The 15,976-nt window shown below is 37.3% G+C and overlaps 1 protein-coding gene across 2 annotated transcripts in view; it reads right to left on the bottom strand.

The window, feature by feature from the left end:
- The window catches only part of RYK (receptor like tyrosine kinase), a 92,093-nt gene that overhangs the window by 56,141 nt on the left and 19,976 nt on the right, over positions 1–15,976 (bottom strand). For both annotated transcript variants that reach the window (XM_078071668.1, XM_036077021.2), the window contains exon 2: positions 3,415–3,536. In XM_078071668.1, the coding sequence (XP_077927794.1) occupies positions 3,415–3,536 (122 nt within the window). The remainder of the gene's footprint in view (positions 1–3,414; positions 3,537–15,976) is intronic.

The raw sequence follows: 15,976 nt of genomic DNA, 5'->3' as shown, positions 1-15,976 counted from the left end.
AAACTAATTCTAAACACAGATGCAGAAACTAGCAGTTGAAAGCATGATAAAGAATGGAATTTTTAAATTATAATTTCACAAAATCTCCCCACAATTACTTACTCATTATAGAGGAGAAAACTTCACAGTGGAGGAACCTAGTGAACTGAGTGAGCAGAGATCACCAGTAATGGGATAAGTTGATATCATGTGCACTGTGAAGGATAGCTTTTTTGTGGTGTTACTAGCAAAGAGACATTCCTGAATCTAATCATGAGGAAACCTCAGACAACTCAAATTGAGGGACACTGTGTTTCAAAAATATCAAGGTCAAGACACACGAAAAAAGGCCAAAGAAATGTTCCAGATTAATAGAGGACTAAAGGTACATCAACCAACTGCATGCATGATCCTGAATCAAATAAAAAAAGACCTATAAAGAACATCATCAGAATAACTGATGAAATGTGAATACTATACATTAGATAATAGTATTGTATCAATGTTAAGTTTCCTGATCTTGATCACTGTACTCTGGTTATGTAAAGAATGCCCTTATTCTGAGAACATATAAATTGATATACTTAAGGCTAAAGGGACAGGATGCTTGCAATTCATTTCATACAGTTCAAGAAAAAAAGTGTGTGTGCCTGAGGGTGGGGAGAAAGAATGAATGATAAAGTAAGCAAATGAAGCAAACCAGTAATAATCAGTGAATCTGGGTAAACGATGTAGGAGAATTCTGTGTACTATTCTTGTAATTTTTATGTTGGAACTTATATCAAAATTAAAAGTTACGCCACCCCTAAATAATGTCACATAATGTTATATAAGAATACTGGAAAATGTGTTAGCACAGTTTCTTTGAAGAGTTCAGGTGCCTACTCATTGAAACTGACATATCTCAGATTAAAATGTCTCATGTGAACCTTTTCTGAATTATCTGTATCTTCTGGCACTTCAGCATATCCAGGTTACCATTTACTAAATGTTCTTAATTGTTTCACATGAATTTTCTCTCTTGACCTCTGTTTTTGCAGTTTTTACCCTAAAGATGAATCCACCACTAAAAAAGCAGGCCCATATTTGGATACCCCAAGGCAACAATGTTGGATAGTTGAGGTGCTCCAGACAAGGCACATATGTTTTACCCAGAATCCAAGCTAAGTCAACTTTAATCGCATTACTGCAGCTATATTTTAATGCCTGTATGTATATGTGTGTATAATGTTTCTGTAATGTATGCTTGAGTATATATATATATATATATATATATATATATATATATATATAGCTGATCCTTGAATAACACCGGTTTGAACTGCACAGGTCCATTTACATGGATTTTTTTTTTTATAGTGTAATACCGTAAATGGATTTTCACTTCCTTATGATTTTCTTAACATTTTCTTTTCTCTAGCTTACTTTATTGTAAGAATTACAGTATATAATAACATAAAAATATGTGTTAATTGACCATTAGTGATTAAGTGTGGGGGAGTCAAAAGTTATACATGAATTTTCAACTACAGGGGGGCATCAATATCCCATAACCCCCACGTTATTCAAGGGTCAACTGTAATAATAATATGAATATATGGGTAGTTATATAATCATTTTTACTCATCTGATTAACAAACAACTATACTTAAAATATTTAGTGTTAATAAGTGAATTGAAGAAATAAGCACCCCTATTCACTTGGCAAGGAATGCTGGTTCATTGCTACCATCTTGGGAGAGGGAAGGGAGAAATAATTTGGCAATATCAACCAAAATTTTAAACATGCACACTCTGACCCTGCCATTTCACTACTTGGTGATAACTTACTACTCAAAAATAATTCCACAAGTGCACAAAAATTTCTCAATGCATGTATACAGACACACATATATACCTATTATACATACACATACATACATACATATATCCAGGTACATATTTGCACACATATTTTTTCTGTTTCTATATTCATCAATAACAAAGGTAGAAACATCAACAAAAGATGAACTACCAACTGTTTTCCCTATCCTTGTGCCATGGATTTTGCCTGCCAGATGAACTGAAGGAAACTATCTCTAACAGTGAAAGGAAGCATTGTTTGAAATAGTGAAATGCTATCAAAAATCCATGAGTCAGTGAGGCCCTTAAGAAATAATCATATATCCATATAATATCATGCTATAAGGCCATTAAAGAGAATGAGTTAAATCTACAAGTAGAGAAATGGGAAGATGTCAAAATACAGTATTAGTAAGGGGAAAAATATTGTACAATATAGGTATGATAAAATCCCCTTTTTGTTTAAAAAGATTTTTAAAAAATGCGTTTGAAGTATACCAAACTATAAACAATGATTACTTTGGGGTGTAGATCTACAAAGTCTCAATAGTTGTAAAAACAATTCTATTAATACTTGAATTTTCCTAATATTCTTTACTGTTTTCTAAGTAGATAAAAAGATCTTGTTAAAGTCATCAAATTTAAACAACTTTGCCACAAATGTCAGGACAGACACCACTTTATAATACTTAAAAAAAAAACTCGAAGAGATTTTAGTAGCAAAACTATTTTTATTTCCCAAATAAAATCCTATTGTTTATTATAATGCTAATAAAAGAAATTAAAGTTGATTGGAGGAGGTGGGCTCTACCCTCAGCCCCCATTCTTTGACCTATGAGAAAACTTACGTTCACAGAGTCAGTCAGAGAAAATGTGAAGAATTTAGCAACAAGTAAGCCAGGCAGAAGGTCCCTTACTGTTAAAGGAGCTTAGCCTCAGCACACATGGGTGCCTGCATCTGTTGTATCCCACTTTTACCATTTCTCTATAAATGGCAGACCTGTATCCGTTGTATCAAACATGTCCAAAACACCTATCTCACTTCCCCATCTTCTAAGTTCACAGTAACAGCAGTCATTAGCAGGTCCAACTGTTCCCTCTTCAAATTAGATCTGCATCCCTGCTTGAAAAGCCTGAAAGGATGTAAGTGTTCTGTCATTAGCTAGTCACATAAATGATGGCTACCTTCATTTTAAAGGACTTGAGAAAGTCTAACAGAATAGGCTAAAGAGGGGCACCTGGGTGGCTCAGTCAGGTAAGCATTTGCCTTCAGCTCAGGTCATGATCCCAGGATCCTGGGATCGAGCCCCACATCAGGCTCCCTGGTCAGTGGGGAGTCTGCTTGTCCCTCTCCTGCCACTCCCCCTGCTGTGCTCTCTCTCTCTGCCAAATAAATAAATAAAATCTTTAACGAAAAAAAAAGAACAGGCTAAAGATTTAAAACATAAATCTGAAAAGACCCAGTACTGCCACAGCCCACCACCCACAGACCCTTTTATACAGACGGCAGCCCATCCCTCAGATACAGCCCTCGCATCGGCCTCTGGGCCTGAGTGGTCCTGTCTTGGCATCTCTGGTTGACCACTCTCTTACCTTGGACTTTGCATGCCAAGTGAAGTGCAGGAAATTTGTCTCACTGGGTACTAACAGGTTAAAGGATAGAGCATAGTGACTAATAAGGTCATTTCTCACATAATAAAGTTCTGCATCAAGACCTAGGGGAAAAAAAAGAGAAAAAAAGAATTAAACACCTAAAATGCACTCAAAATCATTAACCATCAGTATCTCAAATACTAATAAGAATGAAAATAATATGGATGTACAAATGTACATCATAAATGTCTCTTACATACGCTGTCTAATGAAGCAGGTAGGACACTGGGCTTCACTATCATCAATAAAGAAGAAGAACCTGGGACTCAAAACAATTAAGTAAATATCCAACTAAACACAGGTGTGCTAGATCCAGAACTCTGGGAGCCACTGTCTTCTGAGGATGAACGTGACTTCCTTTTGGACACAGTCCTTCTCAGAGTAATGCCTACAAACGACAGTCCCTTCTCCCACCAAAATTGATGGAGATTTAGGAAGAGAGATTCAAGATAGAAGGGAGAAAGACATGTAGTTTTGTAAAAACATTAGTTTGAGCCAAGGCCTCAAGACCCCAGCTAGAGATGACCTCCCCTTCCTCATGGGCAAAGACATCCTGGCCACTTGCTCTGACAGGATTTACCATCATACACTCACACTAGTAGCCACATCAACACATGTCCTCTCCCCTACCTTAGACAACCAGGTGGAGAACACCAGATTTCTCCTCATATTCTCAGGACACTTCTCTGCACAAAGCAGATGCTCAGGAAACACCTGTTAAACAAGTCAGTTCTGCAGATAAAGCAGAAATAACTGAGACACCTGAGAAATGCTGGAGAAGCAACTCCCAAATTTCACTCACTCCCATACACCTTTTCCATCAGGGCCACATCCAACCTCCAACACATACCACATTCTCCAATTCTGTCATCCCCCTTTGTCCTACCTGTATTTAACATTTTTCTTTAAAATCGATTAAATTTTTTAAAACAAAAATTTTAAAGGCAAAATTTAATCACTCTCTTCAGTGGAAAATTAGTAATTATTGTGAAAAAATACAAGGTAGCAAAAAAAAAAAAATCACTTAAAAGGAAAGCAAAATATTACTAAATTCTAGCTGAACACTGGTGCCTAGCAAGGCAGTGAGTGAGCTTGAGTCCATCTCACTACTTACAAAAAGGGAGGGAGGGTATTAGCAAGTATTTGAAATAAGAATCAAATAGAGGCTTTCTCAATCCAAAAGAACTGAATGACTAAAAGCAGGGTTACTTTCTCTCAATTGATTTGCTGTTATTTAAAGTTGTGTCTAGGTGTCCCTCTAGTAATGCATGACATATATATTCCACACACTGGAGGCAAAGGGTACAGGGGAGATCAACCAAAATGTAAATCTCATTAGTGAGTCTATACTGTGAGCCTGAAACCTTATGGTATGCAGAGGTCAAGATGGAGATCTCACAATCATAGTTGGAAACTAATATTATTTCAGAAAACAAAGGATCAAAACAGATAAAAACTTAGTGTGGATATTCTGTCACCAGCTGGACTCCAAAACCTGGTAAAAGTAAAGGGAGAAAAATCTTGACCCTTATTTTACATATCACACAAAAACTGATTTGGGATAGATTAAAAACCTAAATGTAAAAAAATAACAGTATAAAGCTTCTAGAAGAAAATGTAGTGAGTATCTTCACAGCCTAGGGTAAATAAAGATTTCTTGGACTGGTCACACAAAACATGAACCAAAAGAGAAAAAAACAGATGAACTGGTCATCATCAAAATTAAAAGCTTCTGCTCCTCAAAAGACATTGTTAGGAAAATGAAGTTCAAGTCAAAAACTAGGAGAAAAGATTCACAGCACGACTTTCTTAAAAAAAGGACTTGTTTCTAGATTATATAAAGATCTCCTACAAACTAAAAAGAGATAATACAATTAAATAAATTGGGCAAAAGATGTGAACATACATCTCATAAGAAAACGTATGAAAATGGAAAATAAGCATATGAAAAGGTGCCAAACAACATTAATCATCAGAGAAATACAAATTAAAACAACAATGAGATATCATTTCCACCTATAAGAATTACTAAAGGTTGGCAAACATGTTGGAGCAATTGTATCTCTCACACATTCCTGGGAGTATGAAAATGTTAAATTACTTTGGAAAACTGGCAGTTTTGTATAAAGTTAACATACACATACCCTATGAACCCGTAGTTCCATTCCTAGGTCATTACCCAAAAGAAATGAAAACATATGTCCACAAAAAAATTTATATATGAATGTTGATAACACTTTTATTCAGAAGAGCCAAAGCTGGAAATAATACAAATGTCCATCACCAGATGAATTAACAACCAATTGTGGTATATTCATATAATAGAATACTATTCAGCAATGAAAATAAACTGTTGAGACTTTGTAACAAAAGGGATGAATCTCACAGACTTCGTGAGCAAAAGAAGCTATACATGAAAGACTACACACTATATAATTTCATTTATATAAAATTCTAAAGCAGACAGAACTAATTTATGGTGATAGAAATCAGATCAGTGTGGTTGCCTGGGAAAGGGGGTGGGAGAGAGATTGGTGAACTGATTGCAAAGGGGCACCAGGGAACTTCCGGGTAATAAAAACGTTCTTATCTAACTGGGGTAGTGTTTACACAGGTGTATGCATTTCTCAAAATCCAATCAACTGTACATTTAAAATTTGCACATTTCATTATATGTAAAGTTAACCTAAAATTTTCAAAAGAGGAAGAAAAAAGTCAACAGGTTTTACCTCTTTTTTCTAATCTCAGAAAGCTTGCATACCATAGTATGTCACTAGCACTAAGATAAAAAGCTTTAGAAAAAAAATAATCTTAAGTGATCAACAACTTCCGAATTTAAACTTAAAACATCTTTCACAGGGAAATAAAGAACTTTGTTCCTAATAAATAACAGTTATAATGCTATTACTGGTAGTAGGAGTAATAACAGTAATAATAATAATAATGTATAAATATTTGTTTTCCAGGCACAGTTCTAAGTATCAAAAACCTCTATGGGTTCTGTAAATTCAACTCCCTATAAAGCCAGATGAAAAAGAGCTATAAAAGCAGAAAAGAAATAAAAAACAAAAAAGCAAACACATCCTCAAGCCAAGCATGCAGTCTTTAATAATTTGTGATTTTAGTCCTACTAAAAATTCTGAGTTCTTACCTCTCATGAGACTGAGGGATATGGTTAATTCCCCTTCCAAAGTCCTAGGGACATCTGTTCTCCCCAAATTGCTCAAGGTCTCTCCAGTTCTACCAATTAAAACTCTAGATAGAAACCAAGGTTCCTAACTAGAAAACATTCTCTTTGAAGACACCAGAGCAATTTCTCCACAACACTCCAACAGAAGGTTGAATAAAGATTGGAGTCTGCTAACTTTCTCAAGCTTCTAAAACCTCTTTGGACCTCAACTTATGCTGGCATGCTTATCACCGTGTTCATCCATCCATGACCCCCTCTCTTCAATGACTCTTTTCTATACTGTCATCCCCTAAAACCACTGTGACTCACCAACTTCTTCCCCTTGAAGCACAGCTGGCCCTGTAGAGCCTTGAAGGACCCATTCTCCCACCCTCAATGGGCATTGCCCTGAATCTCTATAAGCACTTCAAATGATTACTTAAGTATACTTATCAAAAGTCCTGTTTCCTTTCAGATATATACCATCAAACTATGCCACCTTCTAGTCTTCCCAGTATTTTAGCTACCTCATTCATTGAGGACTCTGGAACCAGTTTATTTATTTTTTCTAAAGATTTTATTTGAGAGAGAGGGAACACAAGCAAGGGGAGTGGGAGAGGGAGAAGCAGGCTTCCCGCTGAGCAGGGACCCGACGCAGGGCTCGATCCCAGGACCCTGGGATCATGACCCAAGCTGAAGGCAGACGCTTAACGACTGAGCCACCCAGGCGCCCCTGGAACCAGTTTATAAAATTTCTATACATACTTATTCTCTGACTTGTTATGGCAGGTTCCCAATGTCCTTGAGACCAATGCACTCTTCAACCTGTCCTTCAATGTTCCTTTTGTTCCTCAACTCCCAACAACCTTCACCTATACCAAAGCAACCCATTTCTATGGATAGTAGCAATATGTAAATTGCTCTACCTACAAAATCATGAGCTGTAATATCTCAATAACTAGTAGCTCTTCAGCTCCTTCCCTTTATTGTTACAACAGCTGTTTTCTGGGCTCATAAGCTCTCCAGTATCCAAAATCTCCTTGTTTCTCCCATTTTATTATACCAATCACTTCCTCATTTTCTTCTTACTGCCCTCAACCCCAATTACTTCAATTACTTTCTTCCTAGTACCCTCAACTTTCTCCCACCAGCCTATGTAAGACATACATACCCAACCCTAGAAAACAGCCCGTCTTGAACTGACTTGACTCCCCCACCCTCTGTCTTCTCTGGTGCTATAACTGAATGCTGCATAATCCTGGATGAAGCCATTCCCATAAATGAGAGTCACTACAAAACTATGTCTTCTCCCCTCAACAAATAAATTAATATCCATAAGCTGCTATTTTGTTCTCTCATTCATCTATTCTCCCCTGGACAAAATGACAAGATGGAAAAACTCACCTCAAAAAAAAAAGAATAAGAGGCAGTACTGACTGCCAGGGACCTAATCAATACAGACATTAGTAAGATGTAGGAACTAGAGTTCAGAATGATGATTATAAAGATACTATCTGGGCTTGCAAAAAGCACAGAAGATACTACAGAATCCCTTTCTGGAGAAATAAAAGAACTAAAATCTAACCAAGTGGAAATAAAAAAGGCTATTAATGAGGTGCAGTCAAAAGTGGAGGCTCTAACTGCTAGGATAAATGAGGCAGAAGAAAGAATTAGTGATATAGAGGACCAAATGATGGAGAATAAAGAAGCTAAGAAAAAGAGAGATAAACAACTACTGGATCACAAGGGGAGAATGTGAGAGATACGTGATACCATAAAGCGAAACAACATCAGAATTGGGATCCCAGAAGAAAGACAGAGAGGGACAGAAGGTATATTGGAGCAAATTACAGCAAAGAACGTCCCTAATTTGGGGAAGGAAACAGGCATCAAAAGAACCCCCTCTCTGTGCCCAGAAGACACAGAGAACCCCCCTCAAAATCAATAAAAATAGGTCAATACCCCGACATCTAATAGTAAAACTCCCAAGTCTCAGAGACAAAGAGAAAATCCTGAAAGCAGCTCGGGACAAGAGGTCTGTAATCTACAATGGTAGAAACATTAGATTGGCAGCAGACCTGTCCACAGAGACCTGGCAGGCCAGAAAGGACTGGCATGATATATTCAGGGCACTAAATGAGAAAAATATGCAGCCAAGAATATTATATCCAGCTAGGCTGTCACTGAAAATAGAAGGAGAGATAAAAAGCTTCCAGGACAAACAAAAACTAAAAGAATTTGCGAACATGAAACCAGCCCTACAAGAAATATTGAAAGGGGTCCTCTAAACAAAGAAAGAGCCTAAAAGTAACATAGACCAGAAAGGAACAGAGACAATACACAGTAACAGTCACCTTACAGGCAATACAATGGCACTAAATTTGTATTTTTCAATAGTTACCCTGAATGTAAATGGGCTAAATGCCCCAATCAGAAGACACAGTGTATCAGATTGGATAAAAAAAAAAAACAAGACCCATCGATATGCAGCAAGAGACTCATTTTAGACATAAAGACACCTCCAGATTTAAAATGAGGGGGTGGAAAACCATTTACCATGCTAATGGACATCAACAGAAAGCTGGGGTGGCAATCTTTACATCAGACAAATTAGATTTTTTTTTTTAAGATTTTATTTTTTGCCAGAGAGAGACACAGTGAGAGAGGGAACACAAGCAGGGGAATGGGAGAGGGAGAAGCAGGCTTCCTGCTGAGCAGGGAACCTGATGTGGGGCTCGATCCCAGGACCCCGGGATCATGACCTGAGCCGAAGGCAGACGCTTAACAACTGAGCCACCCAGGTGCCCCAAGACAAATTAGATTTTAAACCAAAGACTGTAATAAGAGATGAGGAAGGACACTACATCATACTTAAAGGGTCTATCCAACAAGAAGATCTAACAATTGTAAATATTTATGCCCCTAACATGCGAGCAGCCAATTAGATAAGCCAATTAATAACAAAATGAAAGAAACACATCGACAATAATACAATAATAGTAGGGGACTTTAACACCCCATTCACTGCAATGGACAGATCATCTAAGCAAAAGATCAACAAGGAAATAAAGGCTTTAAATGACACACTGGACCAGATGGACTTCACAGATATATTCAGAACATTCCATCCTAAAGCAACAAAATACACATTCTTCTCTAGTGCACATGGAATATTCTGCAGAATAGATCACATCCTGGGTCACAAATCAGGTATCAACCAGTACCAAAAGATTGGGATCATTCCCTGCATATTTTCAGACCACAATGCTTTGAAACTCAAACTCAGTCACAAGAGGAAAGTTGGAAAGAACTCAAATACATGGAGGCTAAAGAGCATCCTACTAAAGAATGAATGGGTCAACCAGGAAATTAAAGAAGAATTTAAAAAATTCATGGAAACCAATGAAAATGAAAACACAACTGTTCAAAATCTTTGGGAGGCAGCAAAGGCAGTCCTAAGAGGAAAGTATATAGCAATACAAGCCTTTCTCAAGAAACAAAAAAGGTCTCAAATACACAACCTAACCCTACACCTAAAGGAGCTGGAGAAAGAACAGCAAATAAAGCCTAAACCCAGCAAGAGAAGAGAAATAATAAAGATCAGAGCAGAAATCAATGAAATAGAAACCAAAAGAACAGAAGAGATCAATGAAACTAGGAGCTGGTTCTCTGAAAGAATTAATAAGATTGATAAACCCCTGGCCAGACTTATCAAAAAGAAAAGAGAACAGACCCAAATAAATAAAATCATGAATGAAAGAGGAGAGATCACAACCAACACCAAAGAAATACAAACAATTATAAGAACATATTAGGAGCAACTATATGTCAAAAAATTAGATAATATGGAAAAAATGTACGCATTCCTAGAGCTGTATCAACTACCAAAACTGAACCAGGAAAAAACAGAAAACCTGAACAGACCCATAACCACTAAGGAAACTGAAGCAGTCATCAAAATTCTCCCAACAAACAAGAGCCCAGGGCCAGATGGCTTCCCAGGGGAATTCTACCAAACATTTAAAGAAGAATTAATACCTATTCTTCTGAAACTGTTCGAAAAATAGAAATGGAAAGAAAACTTCCAAACTCGTTTTATGAGGCCACCATTACCTTGATCCCCAAAGCAGACAAAGACCCCATCAAAAAGGAGAACTATAGACCAATATCCCTGATGAACATGGATGCAAAAATTCTCACCCAAAATACTAGACAATAGGATTCAACAGTACATTAAAAGGATTATTCACCACGACCAAGTGGGATTTATTCCTGGGCTGCAAGGTTGGTTCAACATCCGCAAATCAATCAATGTGATACAATACATTAATAAAAGAAAGAACAAGAACCACATGTTCCTCTCAATAGATGCAAAAAAAGCATCTGACAAAGTACTGCATCCTTCCTTGATTAAAACTCTTCACAGTGTAGGGATTGAGGGTATATACCTCAATATCATAAAAGCCATCTATGAAAAACCCACAGTGAATATCATACTCAATAGGGAAAAACTGAGAGCTTTTCCCCTAAGGTCAGGAACACAACAGGGATGCCCACTGTCACCACTGCTATTCAACATAGTACTAGAAGTCCTAGCCTCAGCAATCAGACAACAAAAAGAAATAAAAGGCATCCGAATCAGCAAAGAAGTGGTAAAGTGATGAAACTCTCACTCTTTGCAGATGATATGATACCTTATGTGGAAAACCCAAAGACTCCACCCAAAACTGCTAGAACTCATACAGGAATTCAGTAAAATGGCAGGATATAAAATCAATGCACAGAAATCAGTTGCATTTCTATACACCAACAACGAGACAGAAGAAAGAGAAATTAAGGAGTCAATCCCATTTACAATTGCACCCAAAACGATAAGATACCTAGTAATAAATCTAACTGAAGAGGCAAGAATGTGTACTCAGAAAACTATAGAATACTCATGAAAGAAAGTGAGGAAGACACAAAGAAATGGAAAAACATTCCATGCTCATGGACTGGAAGAACAAATATTGTGAAAATGTCTATGCTACCTAGAGCAATCTACACATTTAATGCAATCCCTATCAAAATGCCATCAAGTTTTTTCTTTCTTCTTTTTTTTAAGATTATTTATTTATTTATTTGACAGAGAGAGAGACAGCGAGAGAGGGAACACAAGCCGGGGGAGTGGGAGAGGGAGAAGCAGGCTTCCCGCAGAGCAGGGAGCCCAATGCGGGGTCCAATCCCAGGACCCTGGGATCATGACCTGAGCCTAAGGCAGATGCTTAATGACTGAGCCACCCAGGCGCCCCCCTTCAAGTTTTTTCAAAGAAATGGAACAAATAATCCTAAAATTTGTATGGAACCAGAAAAGACCCCGAATAGCCAGAGGAACGTTGAAAAAGAAAAGCAAAGCTGGCGGCATCACAATTCCAGACTTCAAGCTCTATTACAAAGCTGTCATCATCAAGACAGTATGGTACTGGCATGGAAACAGACACATAGATCAATGGAACAGAACAGAGAGCCCAGAAATGGACCCTCAACTCTATGGTCAACTAATCTTCAACCAAGCAGGAAAGAATGTCCAATGGAAAAAAGACAGTCTCTTCAACAAATGGTGTTGGGAAATTGGACAGCCACATGCAGAAGAATGAAACTGGACCATTTCCTTACACTACACACAAAAATAGACTCAAAATGGAAAAGACCTAAGTGTGAGACAGGAATCCATCAAAATCCTTGAGAAGAACACATGCAACAACCTCTTCAACCTCAGTCGCAGCAACTTCTTCCTAGAAACATTGCCAAAGGCAAGGTAAGTAAGGGCAAAAATGAACTATTGGGACTTCATCAAGATAAAAAGCTTTTGCACAGCAAAGGAAACAGTCAACAGAACCAAAAGACAACCGACAGAATGGGAGAAGATATTTGCAAATGACATACCAGGTAAAGGACTAGTATCCAAAATCTATAAAGAACTTATCAAACTCAACACCCAAAGAACAAATAATCCAATCAAGAAATGGGCAGAAGACATGAGCAGACATTTTTCCAAAGAAGACATCCAAATGGCCAACAGACACATGAAAAAGTACTCAACATCACTCCGCATCAGGGAAATCCAAATCAAAACCTCAGTGATATACCACCTCACACCAGTCAGAATGGCTAAAATTAACAAGTCAGGAAACGAAAGATGTTGGTGGGGATGCGGAGAAAGGGGAACCCTCCTACACTGCTGGTGGGAATGCAACCTGGTGCAGCCATTCTGGAAAACAGTATGGAGGTTCCTCAAAAAGTTGAAAATAGAGCTACCCTACGACCCAGCAATTGCACTACTGGGTATTTACCCCAAAGATACAAATGTAGTGATCCAAAGGGGCACGTGCACCCTGATGTTTATAGCATCAATGTCCACAATAGCCAAACTATGGAAAGAGCCTAGATGTCCATCAACAGATGAATGGATAAAGAAGATGTGGTATATATGTACAATGGAATATTATGCAGCTATCAAAAAAAATGAAATCTTGCCATTTGCAATGACATGGATGGAACTAGAGGGTATTATGCTAAGTGAAATAAGCCAATCAGAGAAAGATAAGTATCATATGATCTCACTGATATGAGGATTTTGAGAAACAAGACAGAGGATCATAGGGGAAGGGAGGGAAAAATGAAACAAGACGAAACCAGAGAGGGAGGCAAACCATAAGAGACTCTTAATCTCAGGAAACAAACTGAGGGTTGCTGGAGTGGTGGGGGTAGGAGGGATGGGGTGGCTGGGTGATGGACATCGGGGAGGGTATATGCTATGGTGAGCGCTGTGAATTGTGTAAGACTGTTGAATCACAGACCCGTACCCAGAACAAATAATACATTATATGTTAATAAAAAATTTAAAAAAATATCTATAAGCTGCTGACAGTTTGGAGTCCTGTGATCTATATCTATAAACAATGGCCACCAAAATAAATTGGAAATTTGAAATTTACTACTCTAGATTAAGGTATTTAAATTCTAATGTGATCGTTAAACGGTTGGTGTTTTCCGACTACAGATTTTGAAAACATTTGTTTTGAAATAGACATTCTTTATTAACCAAGATTAATAGTTAACAGTTTTCCTAGTTTGAAAGGCTTTTAACTTGTTTGAAGAAACCATTAAAATGAGATTCAAATTTTTGCCCAACGAATTAGCAAAACACTCTGTTTTGTCATAAGACAGGTTCCTATAACACCAATTAGCTTATAAGTGGTTAGTAAATAAAATAACAATGCCAGTATAACACAAAAATTACAATGGTTCACATTTGAATTTTCCCAGGCAAGGGGAACTGGGTCAGGAGGTAAAAATTATGCCTTTCTGTGGAAAAGAAAAAGACCCTCACTAAGGCTCAGCTACTGCCAGGCAGGAGCCCTCTCTGCCCTATTTTAACTAAAAATGAGCACCTGCACCCAGGGCTTCCTGCTCAGAGGGGCACAGCCAGCCTACACAGTTCCTGGAACACAGCAAGCTGTACTTCCTCTGGTGCCCACCTCTATGGCAGCTCCACTGGCTTACAAATCTACTTACATCTGCCCTATCTCAAGACCATGCAGGCCAGCAATTTCCATCCTATTACATTTTAATATCCTTTAACTCTCCTCTGAGGCAGCCTCAGCTGTGCTAAGTGGTTTGACTGGGCTGTCCAAGTTATCTCATAAGGTACCAATTATGCTTTTGTTAGTACTTGGTTTGAAAACTGCAGAGGTCTTGAGTGGTCCGCCTTTAACCTTATTTTTCCCGTAAGTCCTATTATTTTTAGTGAACAGGCAATCCTGAAGGGTTTTTTTTAGGAATGCATTTGATGTTGTAACAGAAACGTTTATAGTCTTTAACTATAATACTGAATGTTAGGGTATAGCAAGCAAACAATTTGTGACTATATATCAAAGTTTTATAAATATTTATACTCTTTGACCCAGTCATTCCACTTCTAAGAATCTACCCTAAGGAAACCAAATACAGATTCAAATTTTTATATATAAAGATATTAATCAAAATAATATTTAAAATTGAAGAAAACAAAATAAATGACCAGCAATAGAGCAGCAATCAATAAACTATAATACTGTACATCCATAACAGAAAACAGTTTTCAAGAGTTTCTCTTTCTTTGGAGAAGGAAAATGATGGTACCCCAAGCCATTACACCCCTTCAATCAAATCTCTCCCTGTTCATCTATATTATATATTGAGCTTCCCCTTTGAGGACATGTTTTAGTGCGAAGTCATGAACAGGACTGTTACAAATACATTTTAATAAATTGGGTTTTGCTTAGACTGCAACATAAAATAAAAACAGGAAAGATACAAACCATATACAGCACATTTTTAACAATGTCTGGCACCTAGAATACACTGTCCATGTAATAAGTGTTCAACAAATGTTCAGTGAACTGAAGTTAAATGTATATGTATATGCATGATGTGTGCGCTCCACTTCTCAGAAAAGAAGGGAAATATCAATAAATATTAATAGCGGTTGATCATAAATGGTGGATTATGGATTTTTTTTTATTGTATGCTTTCATTCTTTTTCTTTTCTTAAATTTCCTATGAAAGTTAAAACTGGAAAAAACATGGTTTTCAAAAACATGTTTAAAGAAATACACACATATCTGCAGCAATTCACTGAACAAAAATCCAGTTACTGCCTAAAGTAATCCACGAAGGCCAGTAAGAGCTAGAGAGAAAGCCCCTAAGCAATGAAATTCAACAAAAACCACACTAGCAAAGATAATATCTTTGATATAGTAATATTAACACTAGCAATGATAAATTATTAGTGACTAATACACCTTCCTCTAACTTTCCCTTAAAATACCCAGGTATACCAAAAGGTAAAATCTGGCAAAGCACTAAGAACTGGAAAGAGAAGATCAAAGAATTTTCACATGCAACACTAACAATGGGGCTGAAATGAGAAGAAAATTCTTAGAATACCCATGCTCACTATCTGAATGACAGTAATACGGGAAACTGAACATGACAGGGAAGGCAATAAAGCAGTATTTTTCAGGGGCATAGCAAGCAGGCCAGGAATTCTATTCCTAGACAAATTTTCATCATATGTAAAGACAACAGATTCTGAGAAGGCATCAGAGAACAGACCAATTATATATTCTTCCCCCCAAAAGTTAATCTAAAACATTTTAAGACATTAGTAACGGTTTTATTTTTAACAGGAGATAAAGAAGCACTGTATACTGAGAAAAGGTATAACTCATGTTGAAAGTATTATAATCCTGAATCTTTACAGCTCTAAATCAAAATGCCAAGAGTCCAAAAATCCCCAAATATTAGAAA

The sequence above is a fragment of the Halichoerus grypus genome, chromosome 1, assembly GCF_964656455.1.
Source record: "Halichoerus grypus chromosome 1, mHalGry1.hap1.1, whole genome shotgun sequence".
Taxonomy (NCBI): domain Eukaryota; kingdom Metazoa; phylum Chordata; class Mammalia; order Carnivora; family Phocidae; genus Halichoerus; species Halichoerus grypus.
The sequence above is the reverse complement of the archived record's forward strand: the minus strand, read 5'-3'. Positions and strand labels throughout refer to the sequence as shown.